We start from the raw sequence: 26,354 nt of genomic DNA on the forward strand, positions 1-26,354 counted from the left end.
CCCAGCGGCCCGCTCTGGTCCCCCGTGCAGCTGTGACTGCAGAGGATGAGCTCAGCTGACTTTCTGTCTGTTATTATGTCCGCGATCCGCCAACACCCAGACTCGTCTCTGCAGACCACCAGCTCCTTTAATGACCGCGTGCACAGGAGGAACATGAGTCACCTGTGAGCTCTGCAGGATGTCTTTTAAGGTAAATCATGTTTTTCTGTCCTCAGCTCCTCCAGGCTGCAGACAGGGCCTCAATGAGACATGAGATTACAGCCGCTTCCTCCTGCAGTCTGCAGCTCCTCATCCTCAGGTTTATTTACGACGAGGTGGATTTAACTGCAAGAAACCGAAGCAGGATTAAATGTGATGTTTATCGACTTAAATGCTATTTTTTTCAGTCTGGCACTCTATGCACGTGCAGATATAATAAGCTATAATGTAATCGCACTGAGAGTCACTCACATTAGAGTCATTCAGATCACTATAATCCTTTCTTATATAGAGGTGTTTGTTGGATGATTGATCACCTGTCACACCTGATCAGACACTCTGAGCTGTTTACTGTGACTGTGTGTAAGACTATAATGGTGGTGTGAGGTCAGAGGCTGTTGTGTGTATTTATTTACCCTGCAGAAGGACACACCCCTGTCTAATGCTGTGTTTTGGGCAGCAAGGAAGGGGAACCTGGCACTCCTGCAGCTGCTGCTGAACAGCGGCCGAGTGGACGCAGACTGCAGAGACAGTGTACGGATGCCCTGCATGTCCTGGCCGCTTCGCTGCACGCTTTCCCCATAACTCGCCTGTGGTAGGGAGACAGAGTGACTTACCTCTGTGCTGCATGTGTGTATGTGTCAGCTCAGCTTCACATTTATGTTTTGTTTTGTTTTTCCATAAAATGTGAAGGATTCATGTGTTTAGTCTGCAGAAATCAGCCTTTTCTTCCCACATGTTTTAATTACTTTTGGCTGAGTTACCACTGCAGGAGCTTTCCCCAGGGAACAGTAACTTTAAGAGGTACTCTGTGCATTTCCACTGCAGGGAACTTTCTAAATTAAACATCAGAAACATGAAAAGGTCCCTACTCCAGAAGTAGTGCTTTCTGAAAGTGCAGGGCCCTTCGGGTGGTACTAGCAGGTACTAGCAGTATTTATAATTGATTGCGGATCGGCAGGGCTGAAAGTACTTTAAAATGCTTGCCAGTACTACAACACAAACTGTCACTTAATATTGTTCACCTCTCCTTGGCTAAATGCATCCTTGAAACAAACATTTCAATATCTGAACACCTGTATGAAGTAAAGAAAGGTGCAATGAATTACACAGCAATACCTGATGGTCACCTCACACACAGCTTTCCTGAGCTGCCGTCTATGTTGTTGGAATAAAACAGAATATCAAAAAACTTTTCTATAAATTTTACTTGGGAGATTTTGCAACATATGTCTGCCTGCCAAAACTCCACAGCCCTGGATCTCAGTCAGCTGCAGCGCCCTAGCGCTCATGTTAACTAGCAGTAATGAAAGGCAGTTGGGCTCCGTCCAGATCGGATCAAAACCCAGCACAGACGCTTCAGAAGCAACTCGGATCAACAATGAAAGTGCGACTGTGACTGGTTTTGAAAGTGAGTTTTGGCAGGCAGCATCTCTCCCCTTTCTCCTGCGCTGTGTTACGCCACTGTTTCTTTCAGTGGTACCCAGTAATGGACCGTACATGAATACCTTCACCCCTGGTGATTGGTTGAGTAATCAATAACACTCCTGAAAGTTTCCCGGAAAATTTCTGATGAATGTTTCTGCCACGCCACATATTCAAGTTATAAACAGAATAATGGAGAAGAACCTAATGGTGAACAAAAAAACATGAAGAGGCAGTTTCATTTCATGCATGGAGATTGCACCATTGGTGTGCTTGTTGCAGGATATGAACGTCATCACTCCATCCTGCTTGTCGTCAGTGAACTTTCCTGAAGTTTTCCTGTTGCATTCATACATTCAACTCAAACAAATTTTAAGAGGAGTTTCTTGTGAGTCTAAAAGCACTTTTTAAGATGTTTTTTTTTTACCTCAGTGGAAATGCAGTAAACAGTGGGCCATAGGAACCTATTAGTTCCCTTTAAAAGAAGCCACTGGGACCAAAAAAAATAATTCTGGTAACTTTTGGTGGAAACACAGCATGTGATTTTAATTGAATGTCTCTTTAATTATTTTTTTTAGTATGGGACCACAGCGCTGATGGTGGCGTCTTACAGCGGCCATTATGATTGTGCCAAAGAACTGATAATGCAAGGAGCTGACATCAACTATCAGAGAGAGGTATGATTGGAAAACACCTGAATATGCCAGTAGAAACAATACAAACTTGTCTTGACTATAAAGAGACAGTGAATCTCAGATATGGCAGTGAACAGACAACCAAACATATTTGTTAGAATATTTGTATTCAAGCTGTGTTGAATCAGAAATTAAATTGTTTTTTTTGCAGTGAGTTACTTGAAGAGTGTTAAACACAACACATGATGATTGGCCCCTCAGAATACGTCTGTAATCCAACAGTTGTTGAGGTTGAAATGCAATAACTTAATTGGTATATGAGATTTTACCATTTTTTAAAAATAGATTTATGGGCTTATAGCTTTTATTTGGACAGGACAGTGGAAATCGAGAGATAGAGTGGGGACTAACATTTGAAACATTTGAAAAGGAGTTGCAGGTAGGACCTGAACTGTGGATACGATTATGGGTTTGATATGATTCCAGTATGATTCGATTCCAGTAAAATCATACAATATTGATAGCTGACACCATAACAACAAAAATAGAAGCCTTAGTCAGCCAGTATTGTGTAAATTCTTGTTTTTAATGACTAAAAGTTGCATGCACACTATCTAAATTGGACAAATACATTAACAACTTGGCAATGCTGAAACATTTAGACTGCTCTCTCCCTTGCTGCAACTTTTTGAAAAAAAAAAATAGACTTAAGCTTTGAGGGTTTCTTAATCTTTGGTACTCTTTAAGGTATGATATTAAAGGAGGTCTTGTACCAAACTTCTTAGATGCCTGATCCAGGAGTAACCTAGGTGACGCGCTTTGCCACAGTTTGTAATCAGCCTTTTGCAAATGATTGGTCGCCACACCTGATTGCAGTTAAAACTCTTTCTTTATTGATCCATAAAAACAACAAAGCTAATTAAAAACCGTAAAAATGGAAAATAAAGAAAGGTGCACAACCTTACACTAATGGCAATTCTCTCACTTGATCAGTCAAAAACATTTAGTCCTTCCAGGATCACACACCTCACCTATACAGTGACTTCCAAACATGTATACCTGAGCTGCAGTCTTACAGTGACACCCAGAGTCCAACACTACAACAACATGGCAATATAAGAAACCCCTATTTCTTAAGCTCTTACAAATGATGAATATATCGTTTAAACACAGGGTATTAAAAAGGATGTAAGTATTGAAAATGATGACAACCTTAAAGTAGAGGGCTTGTTTTTGAAAGACAAGACATTGACCTATAAATTAAATAGCTTGTCCATTGGGGGGAAATATGGCAAGCTATAGTCCAAAACATACACTTAATTTTTTTCATCATCTTTTCCAGACAGGTTCCACCGCTCTGTTTTTCGCCTCACAGCAGGGACACCAAGACATCACAAAGCTCCTGTTTGAGTTCGGAGCCTCCACAGAGTTTCAGACAAAGGTACGCAGCAGTGTCGTACATCTGTATGAGAGTGGGTGTGATGGAGAGAGCTGCAGACTGTGAGTCAGAGGGCTTGGTGCCAAACTAGGAGACAAAAAGGATGCGTGATATCTGCTCCTCTGGCTGCTTTTTACACCTCTGTAGATTCTGTATGTGTCCTCCATGCAGCATGAAGCAAACATTAATGAATGTGAGCTCTTGTCGTTTTTTGTTTGTCAGGACGGCGGCACGGCTCTCACCGTCGCCTCTCAGTACGGACACTCCAAGGTGGTGGACAACCTGCTGAAGAACGGAGCCAATGTTCATGACCAGCTCAATGTGAGCGCGTACACATCTTCAGCCTCTTTTAAACATGCCTCCTCTGCCTGTCTGTCCGTGTGTGTGTGTGTGTGTGTGTGTGTGTGTGTGTGTGTGTGTGTGTGTGTGTGTGTGTGTGTGTGTGTGTGTGTGTGTGTGTGTGTGTGTGTGTGTGTGCGTCTTTGTGTGTCTAAGAAGAAGAGGAGAGTTAGTTGCACAAAGTGTCTCTGCAGCAGGAATCCAGTCGCTCAGGTTTCTGCAGACTGCTGAGTCAGACATGACTCATTTTTGGCAGGAATAGAATCTGGACGAGGAAACAATCAGACTGCACAAACAATAACAAACTGCTCCTAACCTTCTTAAAATACCCTTTTTGTTTCGTTTAAAGCTTCTCTAACAAGCAGGAAAGTAAAAACGTGTATGAAAGTTTGTTTTGTGTGTTTCAGGATGGTGCCACCCCTCTGTTTCTCGCTGCCCAGGAGGGTCACATAACTGTGATTCGTCAGCTGCTTTCATCCGGTGCCAAGGTTAACCAGGCCAGAGAGGTAATGACCTCCGTGTTTAATGGACACAGCTCACATCTGCTTTTCAACATCCCTACAGGTTATCTCAATCCTGCATCAGCTCGAATATCCACCTCCTCCCTCTCTTCTCCTTTCTCCCTTCTTCTCCTCTGCTTCTCTCATGTTCTGCAGGACGGCACTGCCCCCCTGTGGATGGCGGCTCAGATGGGTCAAAGTGAGGCGGTGAAGGTGCTTCTCTTGCGTGGAGCAGATCGAGACGCTGACAGACAAGTATGCAGGCATATCAGAGCTAGTAAAGTTAACAAACTTGTTATTTTTAGGATAAATTATTTGTGTCTTTGAGTGCCTTTGCTTTTACTTTCTTCCAGAAATGTTTAAGTATTAACTGCACTTTCAGAAAGCCTTTTGCTATTTCATTAGCGTTGTGTTTAAGGACCTAATACATGTGATTAGGTAACAACTGCAGGAAGAGTTCCACAGTTTACATTTGATCATAGTAATGCAACAGTTTGAATTCAAGGTCTGTTGAGTTTGAGCTTTGGATTTTTTTCAGCATTTCTTCAGGAGATAAAGTCTGATCACTTTTGATGAGCAGTTTTCTTTTTTTATTATTATCCTGAGCACTTTAAAGTGTTAATGTGTGAGTAAGAGTCTTTTGTCAAGGGTTATGACTGGATTGTTTTAACTGCACGCATGAACAAGAAACTTTAAAAACACAGACACACACAGGCACAGTTTCTGAAATCACATATCTGGGGAATTCATCCAGTAAACTTAAAACCAGATGATCAGAGGAGATGGCAGGTGTAGCTTCTTGCTATTTTGCATAAGTTTCACTTTGACTTGTCAACAATCGGACATTGAACATTTGTATGTATCTGTTCCTGAAACGTTTCTGACGTAGAAACCGAGCTGTTTCAGACAGCGACAGATGCATGGGGACTTTTTGCTTATTAGTGGAGTTATAGATACAAACTCTAGATAAATGTGTAAAATACATCTTTGCAATATCATGACACAAAAGTAGGAAATATGGCAGGGTGCTGTGAAACTGCACCTACTCTGGGCATCAAAAGTTACACTTGGGTGCAAATTCTGAAAAAAGGACTGAAGAGATAGTAGGACACCAATTAAACTGGGCTAAAAAAAATGCAAAAAAGAAAACAGACTGAGACTCTCTAGGTGTTTTTGTGCCATGATTAGATAGGACAGCTGAAGACAGACATGGAATGTTTGGAGGAGATAGTGGGTGATGACCTGCGTCAAAGGGCAGAGGCCGGACTTGAACCCGTTACTTTTGATTAAGACAAAAGCATCAGGTGCTCACAGTGAAAAAAGGTGAATCTAAACAGTGACATTTGTTACTGTTTTTATTCACAGGTTTGCACTGTGACCACCTGATGTCATGTAAACATAAGCAGTCATGTTTTTTTTTCATGTGTCTTTTACCTGATTGTGCGTATGCATGCTTCTACGTCACCTGGCTGAATGTCTGATATGTGATGTCTTCAAAAGCCACAGAGCAGGTGAGTAAGAGGACCTTTGAGTGATGATGTAAAATAATGAAATGCTGTCTGTATTTTTTCTTCTAAGGATGGATCCACGGCGTTATTCAAAGCAGCTTTAAAGGGACACAGCGGCGTCATCGAGGAGCTCCTCAAGTTTTCTCCTTCTCTCGGCCTTCTAAAGGTAGACGATGCTGCAGTTTGTTTTTTATGAAGGGAAAGAGTTTCATGAAACAAAAAGAAAGATAGCACTCTTATTTCTGCAGGATTATAATAGAGCCCCTGCTAGGGAAAACGCTTGTGGCCAGTGAAGATATAATTCCCTCAATAAATGTGTCATTTTGGCGCTTGCTGTTTTTTAAATTGATACAAAAATAGGAACAGGTAGGTGTTTACTGAACATGAGAGACATCAGAGTTGTTTCAACCTGCTCATCAGAGTCTGACCAAAAGTAGCTCTTGAAAAGTCTAACTTTCCAGCTCTGGATAAAGAGCAGGTTTATATTTAGTGATGAAGTTGTTTAGTGATCAACACAACACTGTAAGCATTAAGAACACATGTAGGTTTGTATTGGTTGTCTGCAGAACGGATCCACTGCCCTTCATGCTGCTGTTATGGGAGGAAATCTACGATCTGTTCTGCTGCTGCTGGGAGCAAATGCAGACCCAAAGCTGCCAAACGAGGTGAGACACAAATCATTGAAGGAGGAGAAGATGAACAGACAGAACAGAAGCACACAACTCGAGCTGCTAAACTTTCTCTCGTGTGTTTCTGCAGAATAACGAACTCCCTGCAGATCTTACAAAAAACGACCGCATCCTGAAACTTTTACAACCAAAAATGTTGAACGGAGACAGTTGATGACCGCTGTGATGACGCCTGCCTGTAGCACACTGATGAGGGAGAAGAAAACAATGACAAATCTACAACATGTACTGTACATGGTGCCTGTTAATTCAAATAAATCTGTAAAATGTTGAATAAATGGACTAAATCCAGAGCAACACAATGTGAAATGAATTCCTTCTTCCCTGTGCGTCTTCACCCTCCACGATAAATGCCTTATTTCTACCCTGGGTGTTGTCAAATATTAGAGATATTTTGCAAATTTTTTCTTTGTCTTCCTTTTGAATAGATGTACAGTAAGTGTAAATGAATAAAGTCTAAATATTCAACCAATAAGTCTTAAGTGTGCATGTGTATTTCATTTTTCATTTCATTTTATGTGTCGCTCTCACTGTAATCTTCACAGTTTTTTGTAAAAGAAAAAGATTTACAATTTGATCACTATTTGGAAAGAAGCAGGGAGAAGACACATCTTATTTTGTGAGCCCCTTTCCTCAAAATACACGTTAACAATAGACGTTCATTCGAATGATTATTTCTTAACAAGCAATATTTTAGAAACATAGAAACAAAAACTATGATAATTGATACAGAAGTGAGATAGAACAAAGCATTAGAATTAAATAATGAGAGGAGGAAGATTTTTGATCCTCAGATGGCCCAGATCCTCCTCTGTAGTACAGCAAAAGAAAAATAATACTAAGCAAATTCAGAGTCTTTGACTACATTTCCCCATGAAAAAAAGAAAAATAAACACTAGCTGACAGTTGCATAGAGTCTAATGATTCTTTCCTTATACAATTTCTTAAACTGAAATATATTATAGCTCTTCAAATTATCAGGTAGAGAATTCCTCAATTTGATATTAAACCACAGAAACACATCTGCTTTAAAATCATCCTAATATGTAATTTCCTCCTGTGTTTACAACTTTTGAGAATTTGCTGGTCATACTCTGCTTTTTGCCTTGTATATAGCTATGTTATTTAACCAAATCTTTCTGCTTTAAAATGCTGCCTGTTGGTGTGCTCTCTGTAGTCTACTTGCAGTATGTGTTGCCCCCAATTTCCAAACAGTAACTTAGGAAGTTTAATGTTTAAGGATGGAGTCACTTTTATTTAATAGTCATTGGCATGTCATAAATTGCAGGAAAACTCCTGGTAACAGTCTAAATTTTACAAATATGTATGTTCATGTTGCCAATGTATTGGTGCATTTTAGACTGTGTAGTTTATAGGCCTGCACACTTGCTCAATTTTGATAAAATTATCACCTGAAGAAGACCTCTAGTCGAAATGTAGTGATGAGATCATTAAAACCCCTTTTTTGCGTCAATTGAGCAAGTGTGCAGGCCTATCTTCTTTCTCAGTTTTGCTATTTTTGCACTGCCCTGCACCTATACGTGATGTCTCTTTTTTTAGTTTAGTTTACCTGCAATTTCTGATGGAATCATTCCTCTCCTTGTGAAATATATGTCGTTTTTTTAAGCTTTGGTGCTTTTCAATAAATTGATTTATTAAAATAAAAAAATATGTATTGTTAGTTTTAATAGATTTTAGTTTTAGTTTAGTAATTGAGATTTACTGTATTTGAGACTTTATAATTAAAGTTAAGCTCTATGTAATAGTTATTGTTGAATATATTGAATTTTACACAACGCAAAACAATCAATCCAAACATAAGCTTCCTGTTATTTACTTTGAACCATTATTAAACGGTATAGCCTACAATCATTTTAAATATGTAATCTATAAATATAACCTCACAGCAGCTGTTCCAGATGACAATAACGTGACGTCACGGTACCATCCCGGAAGTCACAGTGCCTTTATGTTGACGCGGAAGTGAGACGATGTTTGTGTGATTGAAGTTGTTCTTAAAGTAAACTTAGTGGTAGAAAGAGGTAGAAAAACAGTTTAAAGTTTTATCAAAAGCGAGTTTAGTTTGAGACACACAACAAACCTGATGGCAGGAGGTAATTTACAGGTGAGTGTTAAACTTTTTACTGAGCTAACAAATAGCCGTCCGGTTATATAACAATAACACTGAGTGTCAACAAATGATACGGCTTTATTTATAATTCTGTCAGATTGTGTATGTCTTTTTAAAATGGATATTTCGGGGTGTAAGGTATATTTATTTATACTGTAGCGTCTTTTAAAAAGTCGTCAACAGAGATACGTAACAACATACATAAGTATTCTTTTAATGCAAAATGTCGAAAGTTAAAAGCCTACATGTCTGATTTAATACAATGATTTGAAAGTGAATAACATGCTTTCAGAAGAGGTGTTACTGGTTTGTTTCAAACCTTTTACAAGAGAGTTACATCTTAAAGTGTCCTCAGCATCTTCTCAGTAACTCATTACTTCAGGATAAATCCAACAGGGTGAAAAATTATTTACTTCTAAAAGTTAGTAACTTTGTATTATTGATGTATTCTTGTTTTTATGTGTTAGTGTTTCTTGTAACTGAATCTATGTGTTTTTTGCTCATTTAATTTCCCCTCGGGGGTAATAAAGTTCAAAGTTTTTGTGTAAATGGAAAAAAACTGGCAACCCTTTTAATTTCCAAGTAGCAGTCAGTTTAGAGAGCCAGTCTAGGCTGCCTTTTGGAGCCAGTTGGTTCAGGGGTCTGATTAGGATGCCTCCTGGTCGCCTCCCTTATGAGGTCTTCGAGGCTAGTCAAAGTGGGTGGAGACCCAGGGGTGTACTCAGGTTCCCCCAGGAGGAGCAGGAACATTTTGCTTGGAGATGGACGCTGGGATGACTTGATTAGCCTCCTGCTATCTAAACAGAAGAAAACGGATGGATGGATGGACTTTTCCAATTTCCTTCAGCCACATTTTGTCTGTAATGCCATGGGGATATATCCCTTTTAAACATCCAATTTAATGATTTACACCCTTAAAACGATTTCAAGTCTAGAGAATGAGCACTAATAATGATCATTCATAATGATGTACAGTGTTGGATACTTACTTTACCTCTGCTCCTACACTGCCTAATTGTGTTACGCTACTATGAAGCTTCATGAAATAATTTTATGGATTACAAATAAAAAAACAAGTAGCAATTCAGTTCGAGCAAACTTATTTTTAATATTTCTGACACAACTATGACCAAAGAGAAAGAAAAACCAGGCAAATGAAAAGTGTGTTAACTTTTTCAAGTTAAAGTGCATGTGTAAGTATCTACTTCTAAAACGTATGATGAGTTGGTTTCTTATCCTTCCTGTTGTCTTTTCACAGAAAGCTATCGATCTCGCCACCAAAGCTTCAGAGGCGGACAAAGCCAAAAACTATGAGGAGGCTCTCAGATATTATGAGAGCGCAGTGCAGTACTTCCTGCATGTTGTCAAATGTAAGCCGCTCGTATAAGTGTTTGATTTGTGTATTTTTATTGTCTAACGTTCACTTTTGGTAATTGCAGGCAAAGTCCTACACATCTGAATTGCACAGATATGTTGGCAACATATTTGTGCAATTAAGACAGTTTGACAGCTTTTGGTTAAAAATAAGATTGAAGATCTGAAGTACTTTCAAATCTTTGGTCCTTTTTGATACAGTCGATCTTTAAAATAAGAGCTTGTATTGTTTTAAAACAAGTGAAATTAAAACCTCTGCCAACATACATGAATCTAAGCTCCACGCTGTGTGGCTTTCAGACGAGGCTCAGGGCGAGCGAGCTGCGCAGAGCATCAGAGTAAAGTGTGGCGACTACCTGGACCGAGCGGAGCAGCTGAAGGAATACCTGAGGAAGAAGGAGAAGAGTCCTTCAACCAAACCAGTCAAAGAGTCGCAGTCTGGTGACAAAGGGTGAGACTCATCAGTAACACTGTACGATTAGTTGTCCTGGTTGTATGTTGACGATTCAGGCTCATGTGAAGGTTTGTCCTGCAGGTCTTTTGATTACTTTATAAAGTTTGCTACTTATTAGTGGGGAACTAAAGACAAAGTTCAGTCTGGGACTGATGTGTTGTTTTTAGAGACATGTGGAATGAATAAGTCCTTTTGACATTCAGTTTACTCAAAAACAGAATTGTCTGTATTTTTTTCGTCGAACAAATTAGTTGAATTGATTTCCTTTTTTTAAAAACTTCAATACTAACCTCCTTGATTAATGTCTGGCAGTTTTTTTTCTTCTATGTCTTTGCTGCTGTATTTGTATGTACATTACCTCCAACTTTAGAAACAGGGATTAACGTAAAATCCATTTTGAGAAATGTTTATTGTATGCCTATAGATCTTATAGAAAACGCACTGCTAGGACACAAATCTTAGCAAGTAAATTTACTTAAAATTTACGTAAAAATCTGGTCATGTAGGGTGAATGTGGCTTATATTACTCAGTCCTCGATACCACGTCTGCACATGGTCCATAACGCGGCAGCTAGGTTGTAAACAAAAGCTGGTCATCAGTCTCATATCACTCCATTCATTAACTTACAGCTCAGTTCAGAATCCATTTCAAAATTGTACATACAAGGCCCTGAATGGCTTGTCTCTGGTGTACATAAGAGATTTACTGAGTCCTTCTTTAAGCAGCTTCCCTCTCAGATCATGTATTCACAGACTTTTACCTGTTCCTCGCTGATATTTTAAATCCAGAGGTGATCTTGCGTTTGCAGTAGCAGCTCTTAAACTCTGAAACAGTCTTCCTCTTAACATACGCTCTGCTGAATCCGTAGTTTCTTTGAAACCGCTGCTAAAAACTACGTTTTAAAGGTCAACATTTTTCAATCCTGTCCTTCTGTGCCTTTTACTTAAGTTTGAATGTATGCTGATTTGTGTTATATGTTTGTATGTGTGTGTTCTCGTCCACCTGTCCTTGCTCTGTGACTACGTGTATCACTATATAATTAAAGTTTATCAATATTTAAATTTTTGCAGTGTGTGACTGAAAATTCACCTTGAAGCTACTCACTGCTTTTGTACTGCCTTTTGGAGCTCTTAAGTTTGGTTTTGTGGCTGTTGCCATGTTGGTTTTTTGGATGCAGAAGGGAACATATTTGGATGAGACAGTGGAGAAGGAGAGGAGTTAGCGTCTCCAGACAGTATCTGCGTCTGCACTCACCATACATGGCTTGTTAACCTACGTAAGATTCAGCCCTGGGCACAGACAGTAAAGCTGAGATAACTTAATGTTTGCTGAGCTCCAACCTGTCTTCCAGTATGGTCACTTCTGGCTTAAAAACAACAAGAACACGATGACAGCCTCAGAGCCAAACTCAGACTTTAAAAAGGCAGTTAAACCTAATGCGAGGTGTTGTCTTTTGATTTTTCAGGGATGAAAACGGGGACGAGGGGGATGAAGAGAAGAAAAAGTTCCAGAATCAACTCTCAGGTAAAAGATGCTTTCACGACTCGCTACATTTAATGACCACATCGGCAGACAAAGAAGTAAAATGTGTCACCCACATTAGTAATGTTTGATTAAATCTGTCTCTTCTCAAGGTGCCATCGTCATGGAGAAACCAAACATAAAGTGGGACGATGTAGCTGGACTTGAAGGAGCCAAAGAAGCTTTAAAAGAGGCCGTGATCCTGCCCATCAAATTCCCCCACCTGTTTAAAGGTATAGCAAAATGAGTATGTCATAATGTATGTTCTAACGTGTCTTAAAGTGATACACTCTCCTTTATCGTCTCAATTGTGCAAATGTAAAATGTTGCCAACGTATTTGTACAATTTTGACCATGTGAAGGAGTTTTTGAAGGAGTTTTTGATGATTAAAAACAAGAAATTCCCCGACATCAGGGCCTAGGACTTCTATTTTTGTTGCCATGGTATCGGAGCAGGTATTGATAGCATCAGATTTTTACTAGAATCATGTCTGTGTAGGAAAGAGGACTCCTTGGCGGGGGATTCTTCTGTTTGGACCTCCGGGAACAGGGAAGTCCTACCTGGCTAAGGCTGTCGCCACAGAAGCAAACAACTCCACCTTCTTCTCCATCTCTTCCTCCGACCTCGTGTCCAAGTGGCTCGGGGAGAGTGAAAAGTGAGGCCCAGCTTCCTAACATAATGATAAAATACAGCAAACAGAGATTTAACACGTGTTGGTTCTTTCTAAAGGTTGGTAAAGAGTCTGTTCAGTATGGCCCGAGAACACAAACCGTCAATCATTTTCATCGATGAGATCGATTCTCTCTGTGGCTCCCGGAGCGAGAATGAGAGCGAGGCAGCGCGAAGGATCAAGACTGAGTTCTTGGTGCAGATGCAGGGTGAGAAGCAGGAGATAACCTGAAGTAGTTGTTGTTTTGTTTTGATGAGGTGTTTGAGATTGTGTTTCTCCTCTCAGGTGTCGGGAACGATAATGAGGGAATCCTCGTGCTGGGAGCCACAAATATACCATGGACACTTGACTCTGCCATCAGGAGAAGGTGAGTTTAACTTTTCTTTTTTTCACAAATGTCTTCTAAAGACATTAACAGGAGGAATTTGCTGCTGGGAAGATAGCTTTGTCAAAATGTGCTCCATAGCCAGAGAAAGTCCAGGAAAAGGGCGGGGTCCTTCTCCTATGATACCTATCACGATGTGCCTGATGTGCCAAAACATGCAGTACTTAATGATTTGTGAAATCTTCTGAAGCGTAACTGCTTCAATGGCATCATGTTAGCCCAGGCGGCTGGCTGCTCTTCTGATCTCAAAATCTCTGTTTTTTTCTGCTGTACTGTACCATCACAGGTATTGGAATTGTACCATATTGTCTAAAATGGTCTTACATTTTATAAGCCATGACGTGATTTTATTACTTTCTGAAAAATGATGTCCCATTGATTCAGAATTTTGAAGTGATTATTGTCTGGATGTAAAAGGTGGAAAATGTCTGTCTTAGGTTTGAGAAGCGGATCTACATCCCTTTGCCCGAGGAGCATGCTCGCTCCTTCATGTTCAAACTCCACCTTGGCTCCACCCCTAATGGGCTGACGGACGCCGACTTCATCACTCTGGGCAAAAAGACAGAGGGTTACTCCGGGGCAGACATCAGTGTCATCGTCAGAGACGCTCTGATGCAGCCAGTCAGGAAGGTTCAGTCAGCCACACACTTTAAAAAGGTAAAAACAAACCTGAGCCTGTTAATATACCTGTGTGTTTCAATTCCACGGCAAGGTCCAGAATCATGAACTATCTCTGCACTCTTGATTAAGAAACAGTGAAAATATCCTGAACTTCTAAGTGTGTAGGAATTGATTTCATATCTGATGTTTCTTTTTGTCTTTGTACACATTAAAACATTCTGATGAAGGTTCGCGGGTCTTCGTGGAACAATCCAGACGTTGTGGTGGACGACCTCCTGACTCCATGTTCTCCCGGTGATCCTGGCGCCATGGAGATGACGTGGATGGACCTCACTGGGGATAAACTTTTAGAGCCGGTTGTGTGCATGGTGAGCAAAGCCTTCTGTACAAATATTTTACAAAAAGTCCACTGGAACAAATAGCCTGGAAAACCGAGCCTGAGCCTCTACCTCTGTTAAGCCTGGCTCACACTGTGCGATTTTTCCCCGATTGTATAAAAGTCGGGGTGGCATGTCGGCTCACACTGTACGACTGAATCGTTTACAACGCCCGACCAGACCTTGCGATTTATGTGCTCACGCGCACGACCCGAGAGTCGGGCACGGCCGGAGAGCTCACACTGTACAAGTGAAATCAGGACGGAGCGCTGACAATTGTCAATAAAGTTTCATTCCAACGGACGGCGGTCAGTGAAAGAGAGGGAAGTCTAAGTTGTTGTAGGATATAGAAAAGTTGATACAATCGTAGATATATGGATACAAGTTTCAGAAAAGTGCTGCACTGATGATCTGTACCGAAAACTCAAAAAAACAAAAAATTCCAGGTTGCGTCCTGCGCCTGGTCGCCATGACTACAGTCTTCCCTTGTCTCTTGTCATTATATTGTAGTCACACATAACTTCTGCCGGACCCTTTCATGACGTAATTGTCCAGATTTTAAATTCTAAATATCAAACATGTTTGAAATAAATCGGGGAGTCCCGGACGATCGCCAGGGAGATCGGGGACTTTAAGATTGGATCGTCGTACCACTCACTGAGCAGATAATCGGTTCCGAGCAGCCTTGAGTCGGGAGCGACCCTGCGATTGTCGGTAAGGAAGAATCGGAGCTCAAATCAGCCCGATTATCCTGTAGTGTGAGCCAGGCTTTAGACTCAACAAGCGTCCTCTTTGCTTTAATCATTTGTTTTAGACTCTCATTCAAATGTATTTAAACTAACATATTGAGGAACGTCAGCAGCTTTGTGCACTTTCAGCACCTTTCACTCGTGGAAAAGCAAAACCATACTAGGTACCTATGTACACATTAAAATCAAAACTTTTTTTCATTTTGTTAAAAATGAATGGTATGCACCCCCACATTTTTATTTTCTTGAATTATTCTCTCATAATGTCAGTATTGATTTTGGCCATAGACTTTATAAAACATGGTATTTTTCTCAGTGACACCAGTGAACTAACCTCCGGTGTTGAAAAATGAAGCCAATGTAGAGTTGCAAAAAACTGCAGTTCCCTGAGTGTCCCCTTGAGGCTGTACTGAAACAGATAAAATCATATCACAGTTTAAAATTCTGGTATTGTGACAACCCTAATCTGATATTTTCCGTGCAGGACGACATGCTGAGATCGCAGAGCAAGACCAAACCCACAGTGAACGACGATGATTTGGAGAAACTGAGGAAGTTTACTGAAGATTTTGGTCAGGAAGGTTGAAAACATTCGATCACTCAAAGCTCATGGAATGAGGACTGTAACTTATGATGTCTTTCACTGTCTTTCACTGTCATGTTTTCTCATTTGATTAATCTTTTTCTCTCTCCTTTAAAAGTCAAAAATGATTAAAAAAATACCCATGGAAGGTTACCGGAACATAAAGCAAAGATAAGAATTTGTGTTACAAATGAAAAGCAAGTTAATAGCACAGACTGTATATAAGAAGTGGACATAGCCACCTATCTCCTGTTTCTTCAAGGCTCGAGTGAAGCATTCATGTAGGCTCCATCTTTATTTTAGAGCATGAAGTGCTGTATTTGATCAAGAGGGTGGAGCCATAGACTGTATGAAGTATGAAAAATGGACCTAGTCTCAGTGACGACACCCTTTGGTTCCTGTAAAGATGTTTTGAGGCCCAGCAATGGAGGTCGCCATGCTGGAAATGCTGAATTACAGTAAATCTACACAAATAAAGAGGTGGAGCTGAGGAGGGCCTTAAGCCTCCTGTCAAACAGCTACCACATGCCCACCTGTTAGTCAGAACAGCCACGCCCCTTAGCCTTAATAAAATCAAAACAGACGATTTATAATTAAATTTACCCTGTACCAATTTTTTTTTTGTACCAGGATGTAAGCATGTTTATTTCTGCTGTAAAGAAGGACATTTTAACATGAGGCTCTATAGGGACTGACTCACTTTTGGAAGCAGCCTCAAGTGGACACTAAAGGAACTGCAGTTTTTAACACTTAAGCATTGGCTTCGCTTTTTAACACCGGAGGTTACTGGAAGAGCACGCTTGTATATCTGAAGGCTTCAACAGCAATTTTTAGGTCAGTCCCAGGTAGCCCCGCCCTGACCCCTCCCCTCTTTCTGGTCTGTTTGACTCTAAATGGGACATAATTTAAAAAATGAACATCATGCTGTATTAAATAAGACTTGAAACTAGAGATTGGGAACATTAACTCTTAAGAAGAAAGTTCACTGATGGAATAAATCAACTGAGAATTGGGACTTTTTTTCTCATAGACTTTGTATATTGCCTCCTGCTGGCCAGTGGAAAGAATGCACGTTCAAGGCACTTTAACTATGTCCACTTGTTAGCTACAGTTCAGTTTATTGTTTGCAGCAGCAGTTAGTTTGCTATCTTTGACTAAAATAATTGATGAAGTTTATCATTTTTGTCAACATACCAACAAATTAGTAATCTGTTTCAGGACTTTTTTTTTTATCACTGATATATTTTATGTTTACATCTTTGTAAGTTTCCCTTTTTCTTTTTTTAGTCCTTCAAGCAGAGCCTTGAAATATAAATTTTAAAGAACAATTGACCTCCATCTTTGTTTAATATGGTGGTGATGCCGTGGTTGATAAATGCACATTTTAAACACAACGTACCTCTGTTGATTGTCTGATATAACGGGAGGTTATTTTGTCTTTAACAGAATCACTTTTGGGCCTTTAAAATTTTTATTTCATGCTGTAAAGTGTGTAAATGCTCAAAGAATTTTAACATGTAAATGTGTTTTCTGGTTATTTTGATTTGACTACAGATATATTGGTAAGAAGTTATTCTTTAAAATAATCATTTTTGGGGCTTTAAAAATTAAAAATTATACGGTCAAATGTATAGAGGCTCAGATTCTTTGAACATGTAAGCTTTTTTTCTGGTCTTTTTTATTTGAATATGCAGAGTTTATGACAAGCAGCTTCTAAAGGTGCCTTCAGGGTTTCTTTGTTTAAATTTAAATAATATACATTCACTACTTTATAAGCATTGCTCATTCTTTCATGTGCTAAAATGTTTGCATGTTTTCTACACTCGTACTGTCAGTGACTGATCGATTGTAATGAACTATTGATCCCGTCAAGACGCTGAAAGCGTGTTTGTTCTCAGTGTGAATTCTGTCTTTGTATTGACATTTTCTTTCGGTGTTTATTGAGGTCACTTGTTTGTTACTATGATAAAACTGATGCCGGTTATTTGCACTTTTTATTTCCTTTAAAAATATTCTGTGAACAAAAAAGGTTGAATAAAAAAACTTGAAATCAAAAACCAGGAGTCGATTGCTTTGTGAATATATTTAATTGTTAAAATACATCTCTTAGTTGACCTTCATATATTTGAATTTGAAACGCGCGAGGGTCTAAATGTGAGTAGTTTTAATAAGAGTAATAAAACAGGTTCATGTCACATGTTAAACAGTTTCAGAAAAATGACATCAATGTTACGCTGCTCACACAAGCTGACAGTTTGATAAATAGGAAATACTTGTATTTATTAGTGTCATTATTAAATATCAATAAGCTGTACCTTTGACTGAAAGCAGACTCAAACTGATTTCTAGTGAATGAATATAATCCACAGAATAATAGAGGTGAGATGTTTCAACTCAAGTGGGACCCAACAGAAGAATAAACCTGATTAGACTTTTTGTGCTGCATCGAATCTACTGACAAACAAAATTAAAAAAAATCACATCAAAAGTGTTTTAAACTATAAGACTGATTTAAAGCTGCCAATGAAATAATGACCTTAAATAAAGCATCAAATAAAGCAGGCATTTAAAGAGGAGCGACGTCCCTTTAAAACGTAAAGCACGGTAAACATGTCAGCGTTTCCTCAAACAGGAAACTATTTGTGATGTCATTAGACTTTAATCACAACAAACTCCTCAGAAAAGCTACAAAATGAGTGATTATGGCTTCATGTGTGTGCGTGCGTACGCTCAGCCCTTTTAACTTTCAATCAGAAGCGGAAAAAGTTCAAGTAGAAATTGAATTGGGCAGAACTCCATGCAAACATATCCTCCATATTGTCAATTTTACTGAGAGCAATCTGATTTAATAAAACTAAAATGAATGTCTCATATGTCAAATTGTTCCAAGTAGATATCTGCAGCTATAACGTACAAGCTTCTACTGTTGACTTTTATGTAAACTCATTACAGATATGGTAACTTTGATCGGTGAAAATTAGGAGTCCACTGATTATTGGCCAGGAGTGAAAAGGGTTCAAAGTTAAAAGGGTTTCACATACTGTTCAATCTTCTGTTCACACCTCTCATCTCAGCCTGCCTCAAACACAAATAACCTGAGGAGTTGAAGAAACACTGCATATTCAAAACACACAACAAACAAAGTGAAGGTACAGTACACGGAGCAACATAAAACATAACGGTAAAAAAAGATAAATCTGCATATATGAAGGAGAAATGTGTGAGGATCTGAAAGTTGTGTGTTTCCTGTCCTTTAAAAGCGAGTAATTGTTGTTTTTTGGTTAATAACATTCATATTCAGACAACACAAAGGGGGCGGGGCTTATGAGAAAGTGCTAACAGTATTGACTTTAAATATTTGTATATATAGGACACAGAGGGAGTAATTCACCGCCAATCACAATCATGCTTCATAGATGGATGTAGCCCCACAGACACATTTCACTCCGGCTCATGTGACGGCACAGAGAAGAAGAAGAAGCAGAAACACGGAGAGCGGTAAAGAAACTTCAGAAGACGGAGAAGAGAGAGCCGAGCGCCAAACCCGTCACTGCTCCGGCAAGCATTCCCAACGCTCCTCCGTCCTCGCGCTGACGCTCCCGGACCACCACGTGGTTCACCCCGGGGGCGGCGTACCCATCTGGACACGACGACATCAGGGAGGTGTCAAAGTTTAGTTTTCAAATATGGCTAAAGCAGCAATGAGCATACATTCTTTACATCTAGTCCTACAGCCAGTTACTCCACCTAATCCATAAAAAAATGACACTACAGAGAGAAACATATCTTTTTAAGTATTCAACGAAACCGATACCTGTTTTGATACGACGACAACACAAATAAAAGTCCTAGGGTTATTTCTTGTTTTTAATTATCAAATCTCGCAGACTGACTTCTCCTAACCAAATTGCACGAATAAATCCTGATCTAAATGTTTTCCAACATATGTGTGCAGTTGAGACAGTGAGCAGGAGTCTGCCTGCAGGTTTTGATGGATTCATTTATCTCAAATGCACCTGTCTGAATTGAATATTTAAGAAAAACACAGTCTCAGTCTCCTGAGGTAAGACTTGAAGTAAAAAATATGATGCTGAAGTAAAGGACGGAGTACCAGTAACAGATTCCCCCTAGATCAGGGATGGGCAACTTCGGTCACGGCAAGGGCCACATTCAATTAATTCTCCCTGCCAAAGGGCCAAATTGTAGTACACAAAAACGATCAATTATGAATCAATTATTTAAAAAAAATAACAATTATGTCTCAAATTTAACTCAACATATGCCAGTGATCAAATATTATTATGGATGTATTTCTGGTTTTCATGATTTCATGGCAGATTTTGTCACATTTTCTTCATGTTTCCAATTAATTGATATGTAAAAATTGACCTGAGGGCCACATTGAGGGTTGATGGGGGCCGCCAGTTGCCCACCCCTGCCCTAGATGCTATAAAAATAATATTTGCCTTTATATGAATGCTACGTGTAGTTCGATGTAATCACACTATCAACAAAAGAGCGGAGAACAACAAACTGACCAAGAGAAAACATAACGCAGACGTTTAATTACATGCACAGAGATTGTAGCTGTCACGTGCAGACAGTCTACGCACTGACTCCAGTCACAGTATATTAACGTCTCTCCCCCTCCTATCGGCTCGAGGTGAATTCTCAGGATTAGATTCTGTTGTTTTCTCACATAGGCCCACTCGGGCTTGCTGCGGAAAAATTACTAGGGGGCTGACAGGAGAGACTCCAGGTGAAGTCTGCGTGAAAAATTTGGCTGCTTGTGTTCGCACATACAGCTCCTTTTTCTGCAAATCTGAAAGCACTAAAAGAATAAGGGGACAAATTTACTGTCTTAAAAGTCCCCTACTGAGATGTCAGATGCTTAACAATATGATGTAATAAATGAGGATAATGTCATCCTCTTCAGCATTCTAGTTGAATAACAATCATATGGGGTGCTTTTTTCCTTATTATTTATATTTATTGTCACTTTTATTTGCACGAAAGCAGGTGACACTGATTCACAATGACTTGTGCTTCCTAAATAGACAGACTGAATCCCCAGAAGTTTAACTCACTTGGTGTTACACTCTGAAGATTAATCGTTCCTTTAATTCTGTGAGCAGTGGATAAGGAGAGTGAAGAAGTGTTTCCCTGAGAGTCAGCTGAATTTGACACTTTTTGCTTATTGTCCTGTTTGACATCACTGTGAACAAACACTCTTTATATGCGATGTCGCCCTTGAGCACCAGCATGAAACCAAAACAACTCGCAGTGCATTGTTGTGTTAGCATGCTAATGCTAGTGATCTTTATTATGCTCGTATCTTCACACTGCATGTAAATTTACCTGAAATGAGCGTGATCTAGTGAGTACAGTATGTTATTCTTCTTTTCTCTAGTCCCTCAATTTAACAACTTTTATACACGAGGGGAGGAGTCAGCCGGCCATCCTGGCGATGTAAACAAACTGAAGATATGACTCGGAAAACTCGGAAAACATCACAGACAGTGGGACTCGGGTGTTACACCCATTGTAGACAGTCATGACTCACAGAGTTATTTTCAGAGGATATACTTGATTTCTATTATATTTAAGTGTGAAAAATCACATATAAAGCCTTTAAGGGATGTCTGGAAACCACAATATTAAACTTGGATACTATAAAGGTCAAACAATATTCCTACCTGTTTTGATACCACAGCCAAAAACTTCACTCAAACTCCTGCACACTGTCTAAATTTCACAAATGTGTTGGGAACTTTTCAGTACTGAAACATTTCCACATATTCGTGCAATGTAGACAGCTATCTCTTTCTTTCTCTTGCTACAGGCTTTTGTTTAAAATATGGCTGAATTTTCTTTTAAAGCTTTGGGTCTTTTCTTTTAAGGTAACGCAGATTTTTACAGTTTTAAATATAGTTTTGTATTGAACATTTAAACAACCTCAGTGTGCCCCGCTTCTCCTCACAAGCCAGCGACTAACACCTTACTCAACATGATTATTTCATTAGGAGCTGAGAAAAGTGCAGATATTTACCTTGGTACTGGTAAGGATAAGCCACAGCGTAGGGCTGTCCGTCAGCAGAGTACATGATCTGTGTGGCCTGAGGTGGAGATGGAACATATTCTCCGTATGGGCCCAGAGAATAAACCTGCAGAACAAGAACACACAACAACACTCTGTTGATCCTCTGTGAGTCCTTTCATTCCCTCTTGATTCAGAAAGCAGGAAATGTTTTTTCTGTTAGCTTGATGTTTCCATAAAGGACATCCAGAAGAGCACATACAGTGATAACATGTGACACTCAACATGGGCATTATCTTATACATCTCTGTAAAGACACTGCAGCTTAATAAACTGATGTGTCATGTTATGGACAGTTCTTTGGGTTTTCATTTCTTTATTTCTGTCGTTTATAAAAGAGCTGGTTGTGAACAGGAAGTGTTGTATCAAGTTTTGTTGTCTGGGTGGAAACTACAAATCCAAGTGATGACGGCTTCTGGGTTAGGGTTGCGGTCTACAAACAGCGCGACACACTCTCCACTCGCTCTTCACACATACATCATTTGAATAATACTCACTCATAATTTGTCGGTTGTTCATTTCTTATGATATTGTTTAACTTGAAATTCCTTGAATGTGCACACATACCTGGCCAATCAAGCTGATTCTGATTTTTAATATTAGAGTTTCTAGATGGAGGGAGAAGTACTCATTACTCGCTTTATATGTTTAATTCTGATCCTAAAACTCATCCATCCATCCATTTTCGAAGACAGTCAACCCAGACTCCCCCCTTCTCAAGTTTTCCAGCTCGGGGGAATCAGAGGCGTTCCCAGGCTAGATGTGATACCTATATAATCCCTCTGGAGAGCCCTGGGTCTGCCCTATCCAAAATATATTAATAAGAATGAACCTGTCGGGTCTAAATTGTCCTAAAATTAAGTCTAATGCTGATGTACATAGGCTGCTTGTCTCATATTGTAGTCTGCATTACATAAGAAAATATTCTTATTCAGAGGTGATTTTAAATAATTTACTTTCATAACAATAATAACTTTCATTATTTTTGTTACAATATTCAAGTTTGTAGACAGTAATGAGCACCACTGGTTACGTTTAATTTTATAATAAATATTATATAAAGTGTCATATAATCATACATCGTCTGCTTGTCTCATGTTGTTGTAACTTGTGACTCATAATTTAAAAAAAACGTTTAATCCCCTAAAAACACGATAAATTATCTTGTTCATTCCTGAGTTAGTGGAGAAAATCAGAACTCTTTAACCTGAAATGGTCAGGCTTATGACCAAAAGACTTTTATATAAATCAGTCTTGAACTTAATTGATATAAATGAAGTCATATTAATGAAGTTTACATCTATTACCTGAGCTGGGGGAGCATATTCTGAGTAAGGGGGAGGAGCAGAGGCTATTGCTTCCTGTGCAAATCCAATTTGAGGAGTAGCTACCACCTGAAAAGAAAAAAAGAAAATTAGGACTGAGAGCTATTTTATTTTTACTATGAAAATAAATCTAAATGTAGAAACTCACCGCATTAATTCTGGCATCCTGCAGTGCCATGGTCCAGGCCCTGCAACACAGAGCACACTCTGCTGTGAAATAAATGTATTCTAGAAATAAAGACACAGAATGCCTCTAAATAAAAAGTTATCCTCATTAACGTAGAAACTAAATGAGAAACAAATAATGTGTGTGTTGTCTCACAGAGCATCATCAGCACTGTCCGCACACAGGCTGATAACTCGACCATCTCTGCACACGATCTGCAGCAGGGTGTCCCGGGTCTTTCCCTCCGGAGGGTTCAGCTCTGAGAGAAGACGCAGAGGCCACACGTTTACAAGTCTGAACACAAACAGGGTTCATCGGTGACATCATCATGTACCAGGTGGCATGTACCTTTACCTTGACACGCGGCTGAGTTGCGGATGTTGATGCAGTCGACCCTCATGTGGATGTCGTCCTCCATGTCAGGCCTTTGTTGATCGTTGTAGATCATGAGACGTCCGTCGGCCCACAAGTCAAACCAGTTTCTTTTCCAGCGGCGCAGGATAGTGCCTGCAACAAACACGGGCTACAGTTCAAACACAACCACAATCAGGTTTACAGGATCTCAAAGTCACTTTATCATATAGATATATATCAGAAATACTTATTAATCAAACTGGATTTATTATCTATTATCAGCTATAATTTTAGATCAACATGCTTCACAAGGGAGCAGCTATAACAGTGTTACTTACTGCACACCGACATGAATTCAATAAAATAACAGAAAAACACAAAATATTAATCACAAATTCATTAAGACAATAAATAAATAAGAGACAAAGCAATGAAATTATGAATTATTACACATAAAAAACATTAACATTCTAATAGAATAAAATCATTTCAAAAAGATTTAAAATAATTCTTAAAAAACACAATTTAGATTTTAAATGTTGATTTAAAAGCAGAACAGTTTGAATCGTGATGATGATAAAATCAGTAAGAATGATAACAATGACATAAAGTACAACATTAAATTCAGTAAGGGTTCAATATGACTACTCACTCTGTCGATGGAGCCAACCGCTCTTCACCATCGCCATCCTGGAGGCAGCACCTGAAACCAAACAAATATCAAGTGTCAAGTTCTGCCTCTGAGAATCAAACTACTGACACTTTAAATCAGATGTATGGACCCCCACATGTTGTCTTTTCTTTATAAACAGTCTGAAGTTTCCAATGAGTTCCTTTTAAATTTACTTTGTTGTTTGTTACATTAATTTCATCCTTCCTATTTTATTACTTTTATTCGTCTGCACAATTTTTTTTAGTGAACTAATAATACAATTTTCCATTCTTAGTCACGAAACATTCCCGACACCTACCCCCAAAATAAAAGAGAAAAATAATGCAAGCCCCTGAAGTCCCAAAAAGTAAAAGAAATGTATCGTGTGCGCATAATATGATAATGATGTATGCACAAGATAACTATCACAAGGGAACGCATTATTATCCTGTGGAAAGAAGTGATAATCTTCTGAAAACACTATATTGTTTTGTGGAAATAAGTGATTATCTTGTGCGTACAAGTTAGACAGTAAGTCAAGTTTGTTTTTTGTTTTTTTACTACTTGGGACTTCAGCTGTTCCTGAACCAACTCTTGCAGAAATGCAGAAATACGTCGGCAACGTTTTGTTTCTTGAACATTAAAAACGTATTTGTGCAATTTAAATTTCGTATTTGTGTAATTTAAACAATGTTCAGGAGTTGGCTTGGATTTCTTTCTTATTTTATGGATTCATTCCTCTTTTTAAAAACATGTTTTGAAAAATATTTTTTTTTATTATTTATTTTGGTCCTTTTAAATATTATTCATCAATTACAATAACATAGATTGTTTCAAAAAAGTATGGAAAATGTTTACAGTAGTTTAAACACCAATAGGCCAGCTGTGAACAGGTCATGCTAATTTCTTATAAATGTATAAATTAGCTTCTTTAAGCGTAACAAACCCAGTATTCAACTGAGAAAGATGTTAAGTATGTTACGATTATTTTTTAAGCTTTTTCTACTTTACTAAACGAAGTTATCTGACCTCAACTCACGCTGTTTGTTTACATGTCAGCAGCGAGCTAACCTAAGTGCTAACTAGTTCCGTGTTAATAATAAGCTACAAAGCTAATACCAGTCCTTATAACTGATGGTACCGGTACACTTGCTGGTAAAGAAGCTGTATAATTTATTTACTTACTTGATTATTTTTATGATTTAAGGAAAGATGAAATGCTCCGCTAGGATGCAGCGAACCCGGAAGTGAGCTGCTCAGCAAAAGACGATGCTCTCCTCGGAGTGAAAAACCAGGACCAAAAAGGCCAGTGGACACAATCTGAAGACCGCCGTTATTTTCTGTTCATAAGCTCCGCCCACACAGCATCATCACTAGCCTTCGACCTCTTTGGAGAGGGAGGTGTCTGTTATGTATGACGTAACCTGTCAGCTGACAGCGTTGGAAACACGGCGAGGATGAGCTTGTTCGTGTCTCCAGTTGCGTTCATGTGATGTCGGAATAATCGATGACTGCTCCTTCAAGTCGGAACAACAACTCGGAATGTGAATTTTTCAAAATGCAAATTACTTTTTTTAATCATGTATTTAAAACAATTTAATTTAAATTAAAAGGGGCTTTATTGACAAGGGAAACATACGTTAACATTGCCAAAGTGAAAATAAAACACAATTAAACCAAAACGCCCATACAACCCGACATAAGAACAGTTTCTTCCCCCAGTTTGTCACTCTGATGTCACAGTGTCAGACCTGTCGCTGCGAAATAACTCTGGAACCAAACTGTCTCTGTGAATGTACATAAAAGTATATATTATTTAATTTAAATTAGCAAGCTACGCACACTTTAATGTAAATACTGTAAAACTACCTCATTTTTAATTCAGCGTCTTTTGCACTATTCACCACTGCACTATTATCTTATTTAGTCTTGTACATATAAGCCTTTGCTTATTTGTTTATTGTTGACATTTAATTTTATACCTTCGTAAATGGACAGCACAGTTCACCGAAGTTAAATTCCTTCCTGTTTAAGCATACCTGGCCAATAAAGCTGATTCTGATTAAGTACGATAAAAGAACAGAGAGTAATTCATATTAAAGAAACAGAGCTCTGCAAAATTGCAGTATGGCAAAAGCATCTAGACATAAAACAGTTGGTG

At 39.0% G+C, this 26,354-nt stretch overlaps 3 protein-coding genes across 10 annotated transcripts; 2 read left to right on the forward strand and 1 right to left on the reverse strand.

Moving 5' to 3' along the window:
* Positions 1 to 14: 14 nt before the first annotated feature.
* ankrd29 (ankyrin repeat domain 29) lies at positions 15 to 7,207 on the forward strand. Of its 6 annotated transcripts, none has more exons than XM_061031590.1 (10): positions 15 to 190; positions 622 to 793; positions 2,202 to 2,300; positions 3,601 to 3,699; positions 3,919 to 4,017; positions 4,443 to 4,541; positions 4,692 to 4,790; positions 6,114 to 6,209; positions 6,610 to 6,708; positions 6,803 to 7,207. In XM_061031590.1, the coding sequence occupies exons 3-10, from the start codon at positions 2,220 to 2,222 to the stop codon at positions 6,884 to 6,886; spliced, it is 756 nt and encodes a 251-aa protein (XP_060887573.1). In that variant the 5' UTR covers positions 15 to 190; positions 622 to 793; positions 2,202 to 2,219; the 3' UTR covers positions 6,887 to 7,207. The 6 variants fall into 6 exon arrangements, with proteins under 6 accessions (XP_060887573.1, XP_060887567.1, XP_060887592.1 ...); XM_061031584.1 differs by having other exon boundaries at positions 622 to 732; XM_061031609.1 differs by having other exon boundaries at positions 659 to 793.
* A 1,471-nt stretch (positions 7,208 to 8,678) lies between these two features.
* LOC132958660 (vacuolar protein sorting-associated protein 4B-like) lies at positions 8,679 to 16,993 on the forward strand. Its single transcript, XM_061031634.1, has 11 exons — positions 8,679 to 8,857; positions 10,122 to 10,233; positions 10,538 to 10,688; positions 12,158 to 12,216; positions 12,327 to 12,446; positions 12,713 to 12,869; positions 12,944 to 13,092; positions 13,170 to 13,251; positions 13,707 to 13,926; positions 14,118 to 14,258; positions 15,501 to 16,993. Exons 1-11 carry the CDS (start codon positions 8,837 to 8,839, stop codon positions 15,600 to 15,602), a joined length of 1,314 nt encoding a protein of 437 aa, XP_060887617.1. The 5' UTR covers positions 8,679 to 8,836; the 3' UTR covers positions 15,603 to 16,993.
* Positions 16,994 to 17,294: 301 nt separating this feature from the next.
* On the reverse strand, positions 17,295 to 25,488 carry LOC132958668 (pleckstrin homology domain-containing family B member 2-like). 3 transcript variants are annotated; one of them, XM_061031645.1, is made up of 8 exons: positions 25,379 to 25,488; positions 24,194 to 24,244; positions 23,536 to 23,694; positions 23,344 to 23,446; positions 23,170 to 23,209; positions 23,004 to 23,090; positions 21,649 to 21,763; positions 17,295 to 19,239 (listed from the first exon to the last, which is right to left on the reverse strand). In XM_061031645.1, the coding sequence occupies exons 2-8, from the start codon at positions 24,228 to 24,230 to the stop codon at positions 19,109 to 19,111; spliced, it is 672 nt and encodes a 223-aa protein (XP_060887628.1). In that variant the 5' UTR covers positions 24,231 to 24,244; positions 25,379 to 25,488; the 3' UTR covers positions 17,295 to 19,108. The 3 variants fall into 3 exon arrangements, with proteins under 3 accessions (XP_060887628.1, XP_060887643.1, XP_060887637.1); XM_061031660.1 differs by having other exon boundaries at positions 23,542 to 23,694; positions 25,379 to 25,480; XM_061031654.1 differs by having other exon boundaries at positions 24,194 to 24,250; positions 25,379 to 25,439.
* Between the last annotated feature and the right edge of the window lie 866 nt (positions 25,489 to 26,354).

This window comes from Labrus mixtus, chromosome 3, assembly GCF_963584025.1.
Source record: "Labrus mixtus chromosome 3, fLabMix1.1, whole genome shotgun sequence".
Classification (NCBI taxonomy): Eukaryota; Metazoa; Chordata; class Actinopteri; order Labriformes; family Labridae; genus Labrus; species Labrus mixtus.

Bases quoted from the DNA above. Each gene is read 5' to 3' on its own strand.
- ankrd29 (XM_061031584.1), top strand. The intron at 4,791-6,113 runs GTATGCAGGCAT...TTTTCTTCTAAG, and splicing joins ATCGAGACGCTGACAGACAA to GATGGATCCACGGCGTTATT. The intron at 6,210-6,609 runs GTAGACGATGCT...GGTTGTCTGCAG, and splicing joins CTTCTCTCGGCCTTCTAAAG to AACGGATCCACTGCCCTTCA.
- LOC132958660 (XM_061031634.1), top strand. From the start codon at position 8,837: ATGGCAGGAGGTAATTTACAG. The intron at 12,870-12,943 runs GTGAGGCCCAGC...TTCTTTCTAAAG, and splicing joins TGGCTCGGGGAGAGTGAAAA to GTTGGTAAAGAGTCTGTTCA. The intron at 13,927-14,117 runs GTAAAAACAAAC...ATTCTGATGAAG, and splicing joins CAGCCACACACTTTAAAAAG to GTTCGCGGGTCTTCGTGGAA.
- LOC132958668 (XM_061031645.1), bottom strand. From the start codon at position 24,230: ATGGCGATGGTGAAGAGCGGTTGGCTCCATCGACAGA. The intron at 23,091-23,169 runs GTGAGTTTCTAC...TTTTCTTTTCAG, and splicing joins AGGATGCCAGAATTAATGCG to GTGGTAGCTACTCCTCAAAT. The intron at 19,240-21,648 runs GTAAATATCTGC...CGTCGTGTCCAG, and splicing joins TTATCCTTACCAGTACCAAG to ATGGGTACGCCGCCCCCGGG.